The 16,428-nt window shown below is 67.5% G+C and overlaps 4 protein-coding genes across 4 annotated transcripts; 1 reads left to right on the plus strand and 3 right to left on the minus strand.

Annotated features, from left to right (window-relative positions):
- Positions 1 to 13: 13 nt before the first annotated feature.
- RHOBADRAFT_55543 (uncharacterized protein) lies at positions 14 to 3,332 on the minus strand (the record flags this gene model as incomplete). The annotated part of the gene is made up of 16 exons (XM_018417904.1): positions 14 to 257; positions 333 to 413; positions 481 to 595; positions 659 to 832; positions 899 to 1,077; positions 1,142 to 1,241; positions 1,303 to 1,444; positions 1,511 to 1,628; positions 1,696 to 1,835; positions 1,908 to 2,109; positions 2,176 to 2,232; positions 2,294 to 2,510; positions 2,584 to 2,655; positions 2,723 to 2,990; positions 3,090 to 3,218; positions 3,284 to 3,332. The coding sequence occupies 16 exons, from the start codon at positions 3,330 to 3,332 to the stop codon at positions 105 to 107; spliced, it is 2,196 nt and encodes a 731-aa protein (XP_018268921.1). The 3' UTR covers positions 14 to 104.
- Positions 3,333 to 3,716: 384 nt separating this feature from the next.
- Positions 3,717 to 4,875, minus strand: RHOBADRAFT_17652 (uncharacterized protein; the record flags this gene model as incomplete). The annotated part of the gene is made up of 3 exons (XM_018412381.1): positions 3,717 to 4,439; positions 4,511 to 4,665; positions 4,737 to 4,875. Coding segments are annotated over 3 exons (1,017 nt in total), but the record flags the coding sequence as incomplete, so codon positions are not given.
- A 6,452-nt stretch (positions 4,876 to 11,327) lies between these two features.
- Positions 11,328 to 11,507, plus strand: RHOBADRAFT_9880 (uncharacterized protein; the record flags this gene model as incomplete). The annotated part of the gene is made up of 1 exon (XM_018419255.1): positions 11,328 to 11,507. A coding segment is annotated over one exon (180 nt), but the record flags the coding sequence as incomplete, so codon positions are not given.
- A 2,457-nt stretch (positions 11,508 to 13,964) lies between these two features.
- RHOBADRAFT_9254 (glycoside hydrolase family 16 protein) lies at positions 13,965 to 15,303 on the minus strand (the record flags this gene model as incomplete). The annotated part of the gene is made up of 7 exons (XM_018419239.1): positions 13,965 to 14,067; positions 14,134 to 14,241; positions 14,305 to 14,337; positions 14,404 to 14,478; positions 14,623 to 14,869; positions 14,945 to 15,032; positions 15,103 to 15,303. Coding segments are annotated over 7 exons (855 nt in total), but the record flags the coding sequence as incomplete, so codon positions are not given.
- Positions 15,304 to 16,428: the final 1,125 nt, after the last annotated feature.

The following is a 16,428-nucleotide window of genomic DNA, read 5'->3' on the forward strand; positions in this document are numbered from 1 at the left end:
AGCGTCTCGAGATCTCGTGCAAGCTTGTCGTCCCATTGCATTGCGCTCAGACCCTGCCGCTTCGTCCTCCAGCTACCGCCGCGACTCGACCCGGCTGCCCTCACTCACGTCCCGCCGATACTCGACTTGCGCCGCTCGACCAAGCTCGACAAGCTCGAGAAGAGACAGCTCGCGAGACCTTTCGCGCCTCGCTCCTCGAGGTACTCGACGAAGCGCGGGCGGAACTCGTTGAACGAGATGTGGAAGGCGGCGGGGTCCTGCACGGCGAGAGGTGTCAGTCATGACGGCGCCGGGCGACAGAAAGAAAGAGAGAGAGGAGGAGGAGGACGCACCTTGGCGAGCTGCTTGAGTGCAGTAGTCGTGACCGGCCCGACGAGGCTCTCGGCCGACTTGCCGTCCTGGGTAGCGAGAACCTGCGCACGAGCGTAGAGTTAGTGCGCTCGAGCCTGTACGAATGGAAGGAGAGGAAGTCGAGCGCACCGAGAGGCAGTCCTGGGCGAGAAGAGCGAGCGCGCTGTGCGCCGTGAGGCCCATGCTGGACGCGACCTGCTGCCCTCGCTCCTCGCTCCTCGAGCGCAATTTGTCGAGGACGTCCCTGCGCGTGTTCGAGTCAGTTGACGGCCTCGTAAAGACGACGAGAGCGGGCAACAGGACGCACGAAGAGAGGCCCATAGATGCGTCGGTGGCGAGGAAGCGGCGCATCCAAAGAGCACCGACGAGCGTGACGAGCCGAGCGTTGAGCGACTCGATGGCGCTCGACTGCGGGCCGCGTGGGTCGTCTTGCCAACGCTTGACGATGGCGCTCTCGGCGCCGACGAGGGCGTCGCGCAGCCTGTAGCGGGAAGAGAGTCAGGGCGTCGCCGAGGGCAAGAAGGCGAAGGAGGATGGCCGGGCGCACCTCGCGATAATGCCGCAGATCCTCGAGACGCTCATGAGCTCGTTCGAGAGGAGGCACAGGTAGGTGAAGATGGGCGAGGGAAGGACGATGACGGGCAGGTCGAGTTCGAGAGGGAGGAGGAGCGTCGACTCGTAGAAGCCGAGGGCGGCGGAGCGGAGGACGAGCGAGGTAGGGTGGCGCTGCAGGAGCATGCGAGTGAGTTCTCTGACGGAAAGGGCAGGAGAGAAGAGAAGCGGAACGCACCGCTGTGGCAGAGAGGATGACCTCGTCGGTGAACTCGAGAAAGCTCTCCAAGCTCGCGAGGTACTGGCCGTCGGCGTCGAGACGGCCGAACGCCGTCGTGCTGCGTCGAGGATCGTCAGGTTTGACTGCAGGACGTGGCGAGAGAGAGGAAGAGGACGCACACGGTAGCTTGAAGATGCCAGTTGTCGCGGACGGCGAGGTTGCGGACGAGGGCGCTCAGGCAGTCGACCAAGGCGGCGACCCAGTCGACCGAGGCGGTCCCAGCGAGTTTGCGCAGCTTGCCGAGGACGGACTGCTCAAGATCTGCAGGCGGGAGAAGCGCGTGAGTAGCTTCCCTTGAGTCGAAAGAGGATCGAGACAAGGACGAACCTGCCCACGCTCGAGGCTTGAGGAGCGCGACGAGCTGGAAGATGACGTCTCGATGCCGCTCGCCGTCCCAGTTGGCGAGGAAAGTATTGAGGAAAGGCTCGAGCGCCTCGACGACTTCCTGCAGGCGGCGACGGGCTCGAGTCAGTGCCGGCGCCGGAACCAGAGAGCGAGACGGCGAGACACACTCCGCCGAGCTCGCAGATGTCCCGCACACGGGAGAGAAGGTCCTCGACACGCGCATGGCCCGCCTTGGTCGGCTCGAGGTCGTACAGCTCGTGCTCGAGTCGCGAGATGATCCAGTGCGACAGTTGCGAGAGGTGCTCGGCTGCGACGGGGGATTGTGTCAGGCACGGGCCGCACGCACAGTCGCCGAGAGAAGGGAGGGAGAGAGACGCACAATCGTGATCGTAGCCGCTGCGCGGAAGGAAGGCCCATGAACGGACCCAGTCCGCCTCGGTCGGCGGCCGGCTCCTGCGTGTCGGGCCAGCGCCGGCCGAGAGGACACTCGCGGCGTGGGTGGGCAAGACGACCTTGTCGAGGTGCTCGGCGAGTTTGGCGAGGGAGGAAAGGTCGGCGAGGTGCGGAGAAGCGGTAGACGACTGTGGCGCACAGAGGGCGTCAGGCCGGCTGCTTGAGGACAAAGGCCGACTATGGCGCTGACGGACCGTCAAAATGGCCGAGTCGGGGAGAGGAACCTGGTGCGAGTGCTTGCGGCGCTTGACCTGGAAGGCTCGCGAGGTCAGTGCGCGCTCCTCAAAGGGCAGAACGGTTCGGCGGACGGACCCGATGACCCTCCTCGAGCTCGCCGTCGACACCGCTGCCATCCAGCACCTCGGACACGCGCATCTTCCACGCCTCGAGGCTGCTTGGCAACCCATCTGGAGCGGCGGCGGCATGCTTGCGGGTCTGGCGAACGTGGCCGACCTCGGACGAGCGGTACAGGTCGAGCAGGCGGGCGAGTGAGGTGGAAGGTGGCGGGTCGTCCAGGAGGAGGGATCGTCTGCGCTTGGAGCGTGTGCCCGGTTAGAGGCAGATCGAGTAGGTGGGTGACGGGAAGAGAGAGGTCGACGCACACTCGGGCGACCCGGTGTGGCTGGACGTGGTGCTTGCGCGTGATGAGGCACAGGAGGCCCGCCGTCGGCTCACTGTGTGGACAAATCGATCAGCGAGGGCCATCTCAGACGGGAAAAGAGAGCGCAGACGTGGGCGCACCGGAGGATGCGGTAGCGAAGGCCCTGCTCGACGGCGCCATACAGCCGGTCGAGCGCCTCGAGTCCTTCTCGCCCGACTGCGCCGAGCTCAAGAAGCACAGCGAGCTGCTCGAGTGCACGACGTTGAACCGCGTATGCGACTTGGCCGGCTCGTGGAGGAAGCGAGGCGGTCGACTGGCCGAGGACGGATGTGGTGAGGAGGACCGGGTCGAGGGGCAGGGCGGTGTGCGGGATGAGCTGAGGAAGTATACGGAGGCTCTGGTCGGTGTCTGCAGGTGCACGGCGCAGTGCCGAGGCGAGGAAACCCTCGTCAGCTCGGGCGGTTGGATGAGGTGGGGGAGGAGGGGACGAGAGGAGAGGGGACGCACCGAGCAGTCCACCGAGTGCGAGCTCGTAGCCCTTGCACAGGCTCTCGTCGTCCATGCCGTGCTCGCCCGCCAGCTGCTTGACCTGCTCGATGACCGTGTCGACCTCGTCCTTGGTCGCCTTGCTCGACGCTGCGCGCGGCTTGCCATGCTCAGTCGGGCCACCAGGCACAGAGAGAAGGAGAACAGGCACGCACAGGACTGCAGCGAAGCCAGCAAGGCCGCCATGCCGAGGTTGTGTCGCATGCGAGCGAGCGCGAGCAAGTGCCAGTGGCCGCGCAGAGCCGCTCTCCTCACAACCGTGACCGCGAGCCACGCGAACAGAGGCCCATCAAGACGAGAGCTAAGTTGCAACGACAAGGGGAACAGAGGGGAGGCGAAGTGCGACGCGAGCGCGAGGAAGGGGGACGAACAACACGACGAGGACGAGGACGCGAGGAGGAAGAGCTACAACACACAAAGGCGAACGCCGCGCACAGAACCGAGACCACCACCTCGTGCACCTCTAGCGCCTCCTCGAGGCCGACGTCGTCGGCTTGTACTTGTCCTCGAGCTCGCCCGTCTGCGCGTCCGGGTCGAGCGAGTTGCGCAGCCCTAGGAGCGCCTTGCTGACGGCGCCCGACGCGCCGATCATTGGCTTGAGGACGGCGACGGGCACGGCACGTACAACCGAGCGAACGGGGCCCTGCTTGGAAGCGAGGAGTCAGCGGCGAGATCGGCGAAGAGAGATCGAAAGAGAGAGAGGGGACGCACCTCGGTCCCGGACCGCTCGTAAACCTCCATTGGCACGGCGAGGATCGTCTGGGCCGCCTCCTTGAAGTTCTCTCCGAGACTCTTGTACGCGCTCTGCATCCCTTGACGCAGATCGGCCGGCTGCGACGCGTACCGGCTGCGCACCTCGCGCCGCTCCTCGTCCGACAGGCCCTCCTCGCCGACGACGAGCGCTTCGCCGTCGCCGTGTGCCGCACCCGCCGATGCCGATGCCGACGACGAGGAAGACGAAGCCGCGACCGTCTCGAGCGCGAGCGGCGCGGCGAACCTCGCGCCGAGGACGTGCTCGGCCTGCTCGAGGATGACCTGCGTGCCCGTCGCGAGCTTGGCGCCGACGTTGATGGCCTCGAGCGTCGTCTGGCGCGCGAACGCGCTCGCGCCCTTGTGGAGGCCGCGCACGACGCGCCCGTCCTTGCGGTACTGCTCGATCGGGAGCAGGACGAGGTTGGCCATGCCCGCGCCGACATTGACGACCGAGCGCACGGGCGCGATGCCGCTGATGACGTCGGCGAGCTGGTGCGCCTTGACGTCCGGCGTCCAGATGTCCTGCACGAGCGACGACAGCGTCGTCGTACCCGAGATCTGCGCGCGGACAAGAGAGAGAGCGTGAGTTTCGTTCTCGCACCAACAGGGAGGAGGACGAGGGGACGCACGCCGTTGACGACGAGGTGCCTAAGCGTCATCTCGGACCCGTCAAAGTGGAAGAAGTTCATGAGCTCGGCCGTCTTGCCGCTGCGGAGCGCGTTGTAGTCGACCCGCTTGGGCTTGTAGTCGAGCTTGAGCTTGACAGGCAGGACCTCGACGCGCTCTGCGAGACAGGCGTGCTCAGGTCAGGAGGCTGCACAGAGACGACGAGGCGAGAGCAAGAGGCGGACGCACGGTAGAAGGGCTCTTGCGAGGGCGAGCTCGAGGGAGCGCTCGCTGGCGCCTTGCCCGCCGACGACAGCTCGAACGCGCCAAACGCCTTGAGGAAGTCGAGCGCGTCCTGGTCGACGTACAGGCGAAGCGGCGAGATCTTGATCTGCAAGGCGAGAGCTGGTCAGGTCGGCGAGTCGAGGAGTGGGTAGAAGAGCGAGAGGGGCGCACCTTCATGAGGATCTCCTCCTGGGCGTCAGCGACCCGGCCGATGGGCCGCACCGTGCTCATCTCGACCCTCGCCATCGGCGCACCGGTCGGGCGCACGTTGCCGCCGTCGTTGGGCCGCAGCTCGGTGAGAAACTTGCGCCACGTCGACGTCTTGATGTTGTCGATGATCTCGAACTCGACCACGTCGGCCTGGATCTTGGTCGCGAGCTGCTCGGTCGCACCCGCCGATATGGATGCGGCAAGAGAGGCGGGCGAGGACGGGTAGGCGTCGAAGCTCGCGCCGAGACCGCGCAGGTTGACCTCGATCGCGAACGCCTTGGACCGCGTGAGGCGCTTGCGCCCCTTGCCGACGACAGCGGGAGGTGCGACGCGACGCGACGAGGAGCCACCGGCGGGCAAGGTCTGCCAGCTGCTCGCCGCCGTGCTGACGACGTCCGAGCGCGAGTCGGCGTTGAGCTCCTCGTCGATGGCGGCGAGCAGCTCCTTGGGCGGCAGCTCGCTCGCTCCGGGCGGCAGGCCGAGCTGAACCGAGCCGAACATGAGGACCGAGGCGTCCTCGGCCGACGCGTCGGGCGCTTGGCCCGTCGAGAGGAGCTGGCGGATCTTCTCGAGCCGGCGGCGGACGGCTCTGGCCTCCTCCTCGATCGCCTTGCGGGTCGACGCCCAGTCGTAGCCCTCGTGCAGGTGGATCGTGATGTCGGCGTCGGTGAAGCGACAGCGGATCTTGCTGGCGGGAGCTCTGCAAAGGGCGGCAACGAGTCAGGGCGGGCGAGGACGACAAAGGCGGCGAGAAGAGGACGCACGAATAGTCGGCGTCGTCGATCCTCGACTCGGCGAGCCAGTCGTCGATGATGTGCAGGCCACGAGGCGCGAACATGCGGATCGTCTCGCCGTCGACCTCGCTCAGGAGCTCGCCCTGGTTCTTGGCCGACGAGCCGAGCGAGTTGCGCCTCGGGCTCGGACGGATGCTCGTCTGGTTGAGGGCGTCGGCGAGGTAGTCGAGGTTGGCGGGAACGTCGTCGTCGAGAATCTCGGGCAGATCGTGCACCGAGGGCGCATGCTCGAACGCGGCGGGGTCGAGGCTGGCGAGGAGGTCGCGCGAGCGTGCGCGCACCGGGACACGGCGAGTCGAGGTCGATGAAGATGGCCTGGAAGGGTGTAGGAAGCGTTAGTGAAGGACGAGAAGGCGGCAGAGGGAGGACACGAGGGACGCACTGCTTGGGCTGAAACGCGGGCGCGCTCGACAGGTCGGCCACGAACGCCTGCAGGCTCGACATCGTGTCGGCGCACAGGGACAGCTCGATCTTGGCGCCGTCGACGAGGAGCTGATCGAGAGACGGAGAGTGAGTCCAAGGCGTCGAGGAGAGGGTCCAGGGGAAGAGGGACGCACCTCGAGGTCGGGCAGGATGAGCCCGTTGCCTTGACGAGCCGTGATGGACGCGCTCTGGATATCGAGCATCTGCGCGAAGCCCATGCTCTGTGTTCGAGAAGAGAGTCAGTCCGGCGCCGAGAGTGAGGCGAGGCGAGAAGAGGCACGAGGACGGACCTTCCAGTGCGCCCACGCCGACTCGCGCGCGACCTTGCCGTCCTCCTTGACGACGTCCGCCTCGCTGTCGACCATGCCGAACTTGACGCCTGCGACCTCGACGGCGAGCGTAGTGCGCGGCAAGTCGGGCATGAGGTCGGTGCGCAGCCGGGCGTCGGCGATGACGAGGACGACGTGCGACGGCCGAGACAGGGCCGAGACGTGCAGGGAGGCGGACGATAGGCGGACACGTAGTCGGGTGAGCTCGTTCGGGACGACGTGCTCGAAGGCCTGTAGACGGACGAGCAAGGGAGTCAGTGAGGGGAGGGGACGAGGAGCGCGGGAAGTTAGGTCAGGGGACGCACGCCTGCAGGCGACTTGGCGAACACGCCGAGCTCCTCCAGCCACGCGATGTCGGCCGTCGCAAAGTAGGTAAAGTTGCTGAGGGCGAGCTGGATCTTACTCTCCTTGAGGCTCGACTCCTTCTCGCCCGAGCTGGAGAAGACGAGGTCGACGAGCGGCGAGGACGGCGCGGTCTGCGATACAGCAAGAAGTCAGTCGTGCTCCTCGTGCTCGAGAAAGGAGGACACAGAGGAGGACGCACAAGGTTTCTCGGCATGGTCCTGGCGAGCACGACGACTGGCGGCACGTCGCCGCTCTGCTTCGTGACGTCCTCGATGCGGACGTCCATGATGCTGACCGACGCGCGCAGGTTGTCCTTGCCCGTCGTGAGCACGTCGACTCGAGCGCCGAGGTCGCTCGCGAGGAGGCGGACGTGTCGCTTCGAGGCGGCGAGGGTCAGATCGAGCGGGTCGAGGTGCAGGTCGACGACGACTGTGTGGCCAAGCGGTATCAGTTTGCGCTCCTAGACGACGGGAGAAGAGAGGGGACGCACCGTCCGTGACGAGAGCCCTGAGGCTAGTGCCCTTCCCTCCCTGTCCCGCCCGCTCCTCGCCTCCTCCTCGCACCGTCGCCACGCTCGCCGCACTCTCCGTCTCACTCGCTCGACCCGCTCCCGCCCCAAAGTACCTCGACCCGATGAGCCGGCCGCTCCCTCGCCTCTCATCGTCGTCGTCCTCCTCGCTGTCCTCCTCCGCCGCGCGCCGCAGCTCCTCAACGAACTGGCCCGCGTCGTCGGCGACGAGCTGCAGGCCGTCCCACGTCGGCTTGTCGAGCTCGACGTGCAGGAGCGGGACGGCGAGCTCGACCATGGGCGCGCCATTGGCGCTGCTCGCGAGCGTGACCGTCGGCGGAACCGCGTCAGGCTCGTCGGCGAGCGGCGCGATGCGGAGGAACTCGCCCGCCGACGTCGTGCCCGGCGACGCGGACGCAAAGTAGCCGGCGAGCCCCCCTGCGCGGACGCGCGTCGCGTCGCCGCCGAGCGATGCGGTCGCGTCGAGGAGGTCGAGGACGATGCGGCCGCCGCGCAGGGCGAGCGAGTCGCCGGTCGAGAGGCGATGGCGGCGAGGGGCAGGGATGCGGATGTCGAGGCGCAGGAGGGGGACGTAGAGGGTGATGGAAGAAGAGGCGGCCGACGGGTCGTCGAGGCGGCCGTGCTGCCGCTGCGGCTCGGTCGAGGACGGCGCCGGTGCCGAGGACGGGAGCGCGTCGACGACGGCGTCGAGGAGCGGCCCGAGCCTGCTCAGCGCGCCGGCGTCGGCAAAGGCGTGGACAGGCGCGAGCCGGACCTCAGTCGGCTCGCCTCGCGCGCTCAGGCGCACTCGCACCGCCGGCTCAGGCTCGCGCGCCTCGTCCTCGCTCGCGCTCGCGCCCGCAGTCACGCTCGGCTGCGGCGCTGTGTACACGCGGCGCTTGCGCGCCGGCAGGACGCGCCAGTCCTTGCCGTAGAGCGCCTGCTCGGGCCGGAGCCAGTCGACGCTCTCGACCGCCGCGTGCGCCGAGAGCGTGCGCGGCAGGCCCACGTCGTCGACGAGGAGCGGGACCGTGCGCCACGTGCCCTGGTGCGCGTGCGCCTCGAGGAGCGACACGTGCCGCAGGATGATCTCGGGCGAGGCGGAAGGGGACGATGGGGCCGAGCGGAAGGCGAGGGCGTCGAGGCGTAGGCGGACGTGCGGGGCCTTGATGGGGGAGGATGGGGAGGAGAGCGGATCGGGTCCCGCGGCCCAGATCGCGCGCATGGCGGTGTCGGGCGAGCTGTCGAGTGGAGGAAGGAGGAGGACGAGGTTGACGGCGCGCAGAGCGAGGTCGACGTGCAGGCCCGCCCCGGCCGGCTTGGGTGCCGGCACTTGTACGCTCGAAGGCGGGCTGGAGCTCGGCGGCGAGAGCTGCGCGACGAGGGAGCCGAGGGCGGGTAGGTGCGCTGGTTGCAGGGCGACGGTCCAGGGCTGCGACAGGTCGGCATGGAGCGTCGTCGTCGGGCGTCGTCGTGGCGGCTTGTCGGACGACGAGGTGCTGGACGGGACTGGCGGGAGGGCGGTGGTGAGGAAGAAGGCGAGACGAGGCTCCGGCGACGATGAGGAGGATGGTGGCGGCCCGAGCGAGACGACGAGGTGCCAGTCGTCGCCGGTGCGCGTGCTCGTCGGCTCGGCCGGCAGAGGCGTCTCGTCTCGACGACTTGGGCTCGACCGGGGCGTCTCGAAGACGTCGGGCGTGCCGCCGTCGGGGTTCTGGAACGGGTCGTCCGCCTCGTCCTCGTCCTCGCCCTCCTCGACCGTGCTGAACCCGCCCGCCGCCGAGTGAAACATGTCGCGCGCCGACGAGAACGACGCCGACGAGTGGATCGACGTGCGCAGGTCGGCGATCGACTGCGACATGGCGAGCAAGTCGTTCTCGTCGGCGCTGTCGTCCGACTCGTCCTCCGAGCTGCCCGACGCGTAGCCCGCCTGCTCGGGCTCGTCCTGCGCGACGGGACGCGGTGTGCCTGGCGGGGCGGGCGCCGAGCGCAGGTAGACCCTGGGCGGCGTCACCTCGAGGCTGCGCGTCCCGGCGATCTCGCCGGCGTCGCCGCGGCACAGCACCTCGTCGATGCGCGCCTCGGCCTCGTGCTCGCCGCCACCGCCGCCGTCGTCGCCCGCCTCGACGGCCTGCGCGTCCCACACGAGGCGGACCCGGACCCGGCTGACGCGCACCTCGAGGCGCGCGAGGGCCCGCTCGACCCACCGCGCCATGACGGTCGTCTCGACCATCTCGGCCTCGTCGTCGCCCGCTCCGGCTGGAACGTCTCGACGTGCGCCGCCGAACGCGCCGGGGAGGTCGAACGAGGCGGACGAGGCAGAGGGCGAGAGGTGGAGCGACGCTCGCAGCTCGGCGTCCTCGTCTGGACGCAACTCGTGCGAGACGAACGAGTGGGCGATCGACATCGAGAGGGCGGCCTCGTCGTCGAATGTCGAGTTGTCGTCTTTGTCGGACGGGCGAGGAGCTGGGTCGGTTGGCGACGGATGCGGCGAGTCGGGAGGAGGTGCGGCGTCCACGCGGAAGACGAGCTCGACGTCGTCGACGGCGAGGTCGAGCTTGGTGAGGGGCCAGGCTACGTTTGCCGTGATGCACCCTATCGTGCCGGCTTGGAGCTGGAGAGGGAAGGGTGGTGGCGGGTCGGGGTCGTCGGACGCGGTGGGGGAGAGGAGCGAGTTGATGGCCTGCGCGCGCGAGAGAGAGTCAGCGCCGCCTGTGAGGGTACGAGTAGGTTGTCTTGGTGGTACTGCGCTCACCTGCTCGTCGACCTGGACGCCGTGGAGGACGAAGCGGCCTGCGCGGACGTCGGCCTGGACACGGTCATCGTCGAGGCCGCCCTTGAGGAAGCGGCCGAGGGTGCGGCGCAGGAGGAAGGCGACGAGTCGCTGCTGGAGGTTGGCCGGCAAGGGCACGCTCGGGATCCCTGGCAGGACCGACGACGCGAGCGAGAGCGGGGTGCTGATGAGGGACGCGAGCGAGAACGGCATTGGGGCGGTTCAGCGCTGGTCGGGGCGCATCTGGCAGTGTGCAAGAGTCGACTGCGGGTGCCGGTGCCCTCTCTGAGCGAGTGAGGGCGTGAGGTGGGGAGCCATCTCCTCCTCTCCCTCGACTCGCCCCTCTGCCTCAGCTACGACCAGCCCGCCTCGTCGAGAGCCTCCTGGCTGTACTGCAACTCGCTACAGATACGACCCTCGACAACTTGCACGCACTCCAAGAACCGCCCACGCGACACTCGCTCTCTGCTCCTCTCCCGCTCCTCGTCGCTCGTCCACCGCCTCAGCCTCGCGCGTTCGTCAAGACCGACTGAGCGATGGCACCTCGAGCATCCACGTACGTCCTTCGTCCTCTTGCACTTCAAAGAATGCGCTCTGACCTGAACCCGTCTCGCAGCCGCGCGTCCACCTCGGCCGCCGGCTCAAAAGCCCCTGTCGCGCCGCCAACGCCGCCCGCTCCGCCCACAGCGGGCCAGTACGACGTCGTGCTCAACGTCCAGGATGGCGACAAGTGCCTCGCCGTCTGGCTCAACAACGACGAGGCCGTCCGGCTTTCGAGCGAGCCCGGCACCAACACCGTCAAGCGCCAGCGCCGCGACCCTGTTCCGCCCGTCCCGCACGCTCGACATGTCGAGCTCACGACCGAGGGCCCCAAGACCGTCTTCAGCATGTCGACGACGTACGGCTGCCCCGGCGCAAGCTCGACGGCGACGAGGACGTCGAGGTCGACGAGCGTGCCAGGTGTTCGTCGCCGCCGGCCAAGAAGCGCAAGACGCCCATGATGCCCTCGCCAGTTCAACGCCGGATGGCCGAGCAACAGCCTGACTTGGTGTCGTTGGGGTTTCCTGTCTACGTGCAGACGGTGGAAGGGGGACCCACGGTGCGCACCCGCTCAACTTTCTTCTCGGTCGACACCGTACTGAAGCGTCGCGCTTTGCGCAGTACGAGGCCAGGGTACAGTCGAGCGACACGGTCGATCACATCAAGGAGATGCTCGTGTACGCGGTCAACAGGTCGGCTGATCAACAGCGCCTCATCTTCGACGGCAAGCAGCTCGAGGATGGAAGGACGCTCTCGGACTACAACATTCAGCCATACGCGACGCTGCAGCTCGTCTTTCGCGCGGTTGGCGGCAAGCCGGTCATCTACCTGTTCCCGCCGGCGTCGATCCCTCGCGCCGTCGTCTCGCTCGCCCTGTCGCCCGAGTGGACCTTCTCGGCGCTGTACCCGGTCATCGACATCAACAAGGACCTCGTCGTCGTCGAGGGCAACAAGGGCGCCGAGCAGGTCAAGCAGCGCGTCGAGTGGACCGTCGCCGCCGAGCCCGACGGGTCGCTCGTCGAGCTCTCGTCGGGCCTCGAGCTGTCGTACCTGTTCTGGGAGGCGACGTCGACCGGCCTCGTCACGTCGTCGTCGTCGGCGACGCACTCGTCGCGGCAGGTCAACCTCGAGCCGTCGTTCCACCCGTCGTCGCCGTCGCTCGACCTCTCGAACGGCGTCGTCCTCGCCTTTTCGCCCTTCCTCGCCCACCTCGACGCCGCCCTGTCGTCCCTCACGCTCCACACGTCGGCGCGCAACGACTTTATCACGTTCTGGCTCCCGCATTTCACCCGCATCCGCGACGCCGGCAACGACATCCTGTTCCGCTTCGTCCCGCAGGCCGAGTACGCTCGCGCCGCCGAGCTCGAGGTCGAGCCCAAGCCCGACGTCGTGACACGCGTGTTCCTGCTGTTCAAGGGCGTCGAGGCGGGCACCACGGCGTCGTCGTCGAGCAGCGCCGCCGAGGTCGACTGGGTGCGCGTCGGGGCGTCGACGAGGTCAAGGCGCGCGACGAGTCGCTCTTCCGCGTGCTCGAGTGGGGCGGCATGGAGTGCGTGTGAGCGTGGGAGAGACGAGCGAGGGCGGGAGTGCTTGAGGAGGGAGCGGGAGGAGGAGGAGGAGGAGGAGCGGGAAGGTCCGTGCGCTTGAGAGCTTTGAAACGCCGCTTTGCCTCACTCTAGTTCTTCCGAGAGCAGCCTTTCCTTGTACTCTCGGGCGATTCGTGCACATGCGATAGATAGCCGAGACTCGCGTTCCACAAGAGCTGCTACGCTCCTCTCTCGCTCCACCTCGCGATCGCGCCGGACAACTGCTTCTCCTCGCCCAACTCGCTCAGACCTGGCGCATCGCCTGCGGCTGGTAGCCCACCTCGTACTGCTCCTTGAGCTGGCTGCTCGGGACGTAGCCGTGCGCGCCGGCGCTGTACTTGCTGCGCGACGACGACTTGGTCGACGAGCGGCGGAGCGGGGCAGCTGCTGCGGCGGCGGCGGCGGCGGCGGCGGCGGCGGCGGCCGAGGTCGAGGCGGCAGGAGCTTGGCCGCCGGAGTAGAGGTCCTGGCCTGGGCGAATCTCGCCGCTGCCCGAGTAGATCTGGCCTGTGAGAGGGGGTCGAGAGTGAGCTCGAGAACGAGGAAGGCGAGCGAGACGAGGACGCACCCGTCGGCATCATCTCGCCCTGGTCGTCTGCGAGAGAGAGAGAGAGATTCAGAAGGACCGAGATGTAGAAAGAGAGAGGCAGACAGACGCACTGATGGGGCAGTAGGCGCCGCCGGCGTCGGGACCCGGCGTGCCCTTGGACCCGCTCCGAGCCGAGGCGGCCTTGCGCCAGAGCCAGCCGACGAGCACGAGGAGGAACTGTGAGAGGGAAAGGTGAGTCGAGAACACGACTCGACGAGGGAGAGGGAGAAGGTGACGCACAAGCGCGACAACGGCGCCGCCGATGCTGCAGGGTCAAGCTCGTCAATTCGGGTCAAGGGCAGAAGAGAGAGCCGGACGCACTAGATTCCGACGTGTGCACCAGTTCCGAGCGCGTCCCACTTCTGCTGGATCGTCGGCGCTTCGCCGGTAGCGCTCGCGGTCGAGGTCGAGTCGGCCGTCGTGAGCGTCGCCGTCGCCGTCGCGGTGGCCGACGCAGAGACGGCGGAGGAGGCGACCGAGGCGAGCGCCTGCAGCGCGTTGAGCACTGCGGGATCGCAAGAGAACGAGTCAGAGTGTGTGCCTCGAGAGGAGAGGGAAAGAGGGGCCGCACTGCTGAGCCCGGTGGCCTGGTCGTTCTCAATGGTCGTCGCCAGGTTGCCGCCGACGACCGAGAGAGCGCCGTGCTCGTCGAGACCGTACGAGTAGCTGCCGACGAGTGGCTCCTCGGCCCGCTTGACCTTCTCAAGTTGAACGTGTCGACGAAACTTGCTCGACGACGGCGACCACCAAGGCGTAGCGACAGGTGAAGCAGCTGACGGCACGGCGGCAGCGGCGCCCGCATCGACAGCTGGCGGCGTCCACCAGAGCGAGGCCGCCTCGGCGGCGGCCGAGGAGGAGGCTGAGGAAGAGGACGAGGGAACCGGAGCCGAGGCTGCCGCCGACGCCGATGTGTCGAGGCCGGCTGACGAGTTGTACGAGCCAGACGAGGTGGCGTTCAGGACGAGAGCGGGCAGGAGCGACGGGTCGTAGCACGCGACATGGACGCCCGAGACTGCGAGGTCCGAGCGGGAACGAGGTCAGGGCGGACTCGGGCGACGACGCGAAAAGGGGAGGGTGCGACGCACTGTACGAGGCATAGTAGCCCTTCTCGGTGTAGTCGGTCGCGTTCCAGTCCACGGCGCCGCCAGCAAAGTCAACGAGTCCTTCAGGTTGCTCGTCGCGACCGGGTGCCCAGATCCTGCAGCGGGAGGGCTTGTGAGCGACCTCTTGGTGACAAGGACAGGACGTAGATCTCGAGACGCACGAGAACTGGATGCGAGACGGGGTTTGCGGATACGAGAACGAGGTCGGGTCGAGCAGGTCGGCGGTCGAGTTTTTCGAGACGTTGCGGAGCGCGACGCCGTCGACGAGCCTGTGTGTGGAAGGAGAATCAGTGCCCCGTACCCTGTCTGTAAAGAATGAGAGTGAGACGCACCAGGTGATGGACTCGGGCGTCCACGCGAGCGTGCTGCGGCAGGACAGGCGCAAGGCGGTCAGGACGACGACGAGCTCGAGGACGAACGGCGACACGCACTAGTTGTGGAAGTCGGCGGCACGATCAGAGACGTTGAGCGCTTGACCCGCTGAATCTGCGCCGGCGGGACGAGGGCTTGATCAGGTTTGGGCGACTTGAAAAGGAGGGGTCCGAGCGGCGCACAGTCGTCGACGTCGCCCTCGAAGAAGTAGGCTGACTGCGCGATCTCGGTCGAGTTTGTCGTGAACCTGCGCATTGTGGACGAGTCAGTGGCAGGACCGAGGTCGTGGCGAAATCGAGGCGACGCACTCAAAGTCGATCTCGTCGCCCGAGCCGCTCACGAGCGCGAACGACGTGAGGATGCCGGCGCCTGCGACCGACTTGATCTGCGCCGTCACGTTGCCGTACAGGAGCGACCGGGTCGAGGTGATGACGGTGCCCTTGCCCTGCTCGGTGAGGCTCAGGGTGAACGAGGTCGTGCCCGTCTCCGAGTCGACCGTGACGGCGCCGAGGTCCGGGTTGCCGACTGCGCGACGAGGAACAGGTGCTGTCAGACACAGAGGAGGAAGAGAGAGAGAGAGAGAGAGAGAGTGGGACGCACGCTTGTCGACGAGCCAGTCGTACGCGATCGGGTCGCCGTTCCAGGTCGACGAGTTGGCGACAACGCGGTTGACCTCCTTGAGCTGGTACTGCGACGCGTCAAAGACGTTGTCAGGCCAGTACGAGAGAGAGAATAAGAGGCAGAGAGAGAGGACGCACCTCGGCGTCGATGCATGCTGGAACAGGCGCACAGGCTTGAGGCTGGAAGCTCGCGAGCGGGTCGCACCCGGCGAGGCAGTTGCGCCCGGTGCCGCAGAAGCCCTCCTCGGAGCAGCATGGCGCGCTCTCGGGGCACTGCGACGACTTGTCGCAGCGCTCGGCGCGAGAAAAGCCAGTGATGGCGGTCGACGTCTCGGCGGCGGCGGCGCCCCAAAGGACGGCAGTCGCGGTCGACGACGGCGTGACGGGGATGTCGGAACCATGAACGGTCGATGTGGCTCCCTCGAGGAACGGCTTGAGCCAGTTGCTCGGCATGATCGGGCTCGGGAACGGGCTGGCCGTGAGCGGGTCGTCGGTCGTCGTCGAGTTGGCGGTCGAGTTCGAGTCGGTGCCGTTGACGAGCGCGCCGACGCCCCACGGGATCGACTCGTCGTCAGGCTGCTCGTTGTGGTGGGCGGGAACCTGAGGAGCGTCGTGGCAAGAGAGGGTCAGTCAGGTACGCCGAGGAAAAGGAAGGCGACAACTGGGACGCACGACGGTCCCGTTCGGTGCCGCGAGAGCAAAGCGGTTGGTCCACACCGGGTCCTTGTCGTCCTGGGTCGCCTCGATGAAGTAGATGGGCGCGGGCGGGTCGACCCACGGGCACGTGAAGTTGAGCTCGGCGGTGCCGTCCTCGTTCCCGACGGTGCCGTCCAAGCCCGAGGCGATGCGCATGACCTCGACCTGTTTTCCAGTCTCGGGATGTCAGTTCGGAATCGAGGAACAAGAGGCCGGGGCAGGAGAAAGAAAAAGAGAGGAGGCGCACCATCTCGAAGTTGCTGCCCGACATCAGGTCGACCGCCATGCTCGTCCAGGTGCCCGTCGTGTCGACCTTGTACCGGAAGCTGCACTCGTCGCCGGCGCGAAACACGAGGCCCTTGCCGCCAGGCCAGGTCGGCTGAACTGCCGCCCGAGCGAAAAGATGAGGCGCGAGCGCGAGGAGCGCGACGATGTAGTGGAGCGCCATCGTCGGTGGGCGCAAAGCAGTGGGAGTCGAGCGAGTCGACAGCCGTGTCGGGAGCTCGAGAGCCTGAGAAGCGAAGAGCGAGGAGCGACGCAGGCCGGCGCCGGCGAGGAGGCGCCGGCGCCGCGGACTCGCCGACGGACGCTCGAGCCACCTCTCCTGTCCGTCGCCCCCGCCTTGTCCGTCCGCCCGTGCTCGCCGACGATCGGTCGAGGGGAGGAGGGAGAGGAGGGAGGGGGAACAGAGACTTTGGATTCTCAAGACGAGGACGGGGAGTGGGTACAAAGAGAGAGAGGGACGGACGAGGGAAAACTAGCCGAATC

This window comes from Rhodotorula graminis (genome assembly GCF_001329695.1).
Source record: "Rhodotorula graminis WP1 unplaced genomic scaffold RHOBAscaffold_13, whole genome shotgun sequence".
Taxonomy (NCBI): domain Eukaryota; kingdom Fungi; phylum Basidiomycota; class Microbotryomycetes; order Sporidiobolales; family Sporidiobolaceae; genus Rhodotorula; species Rhodotorula graminis.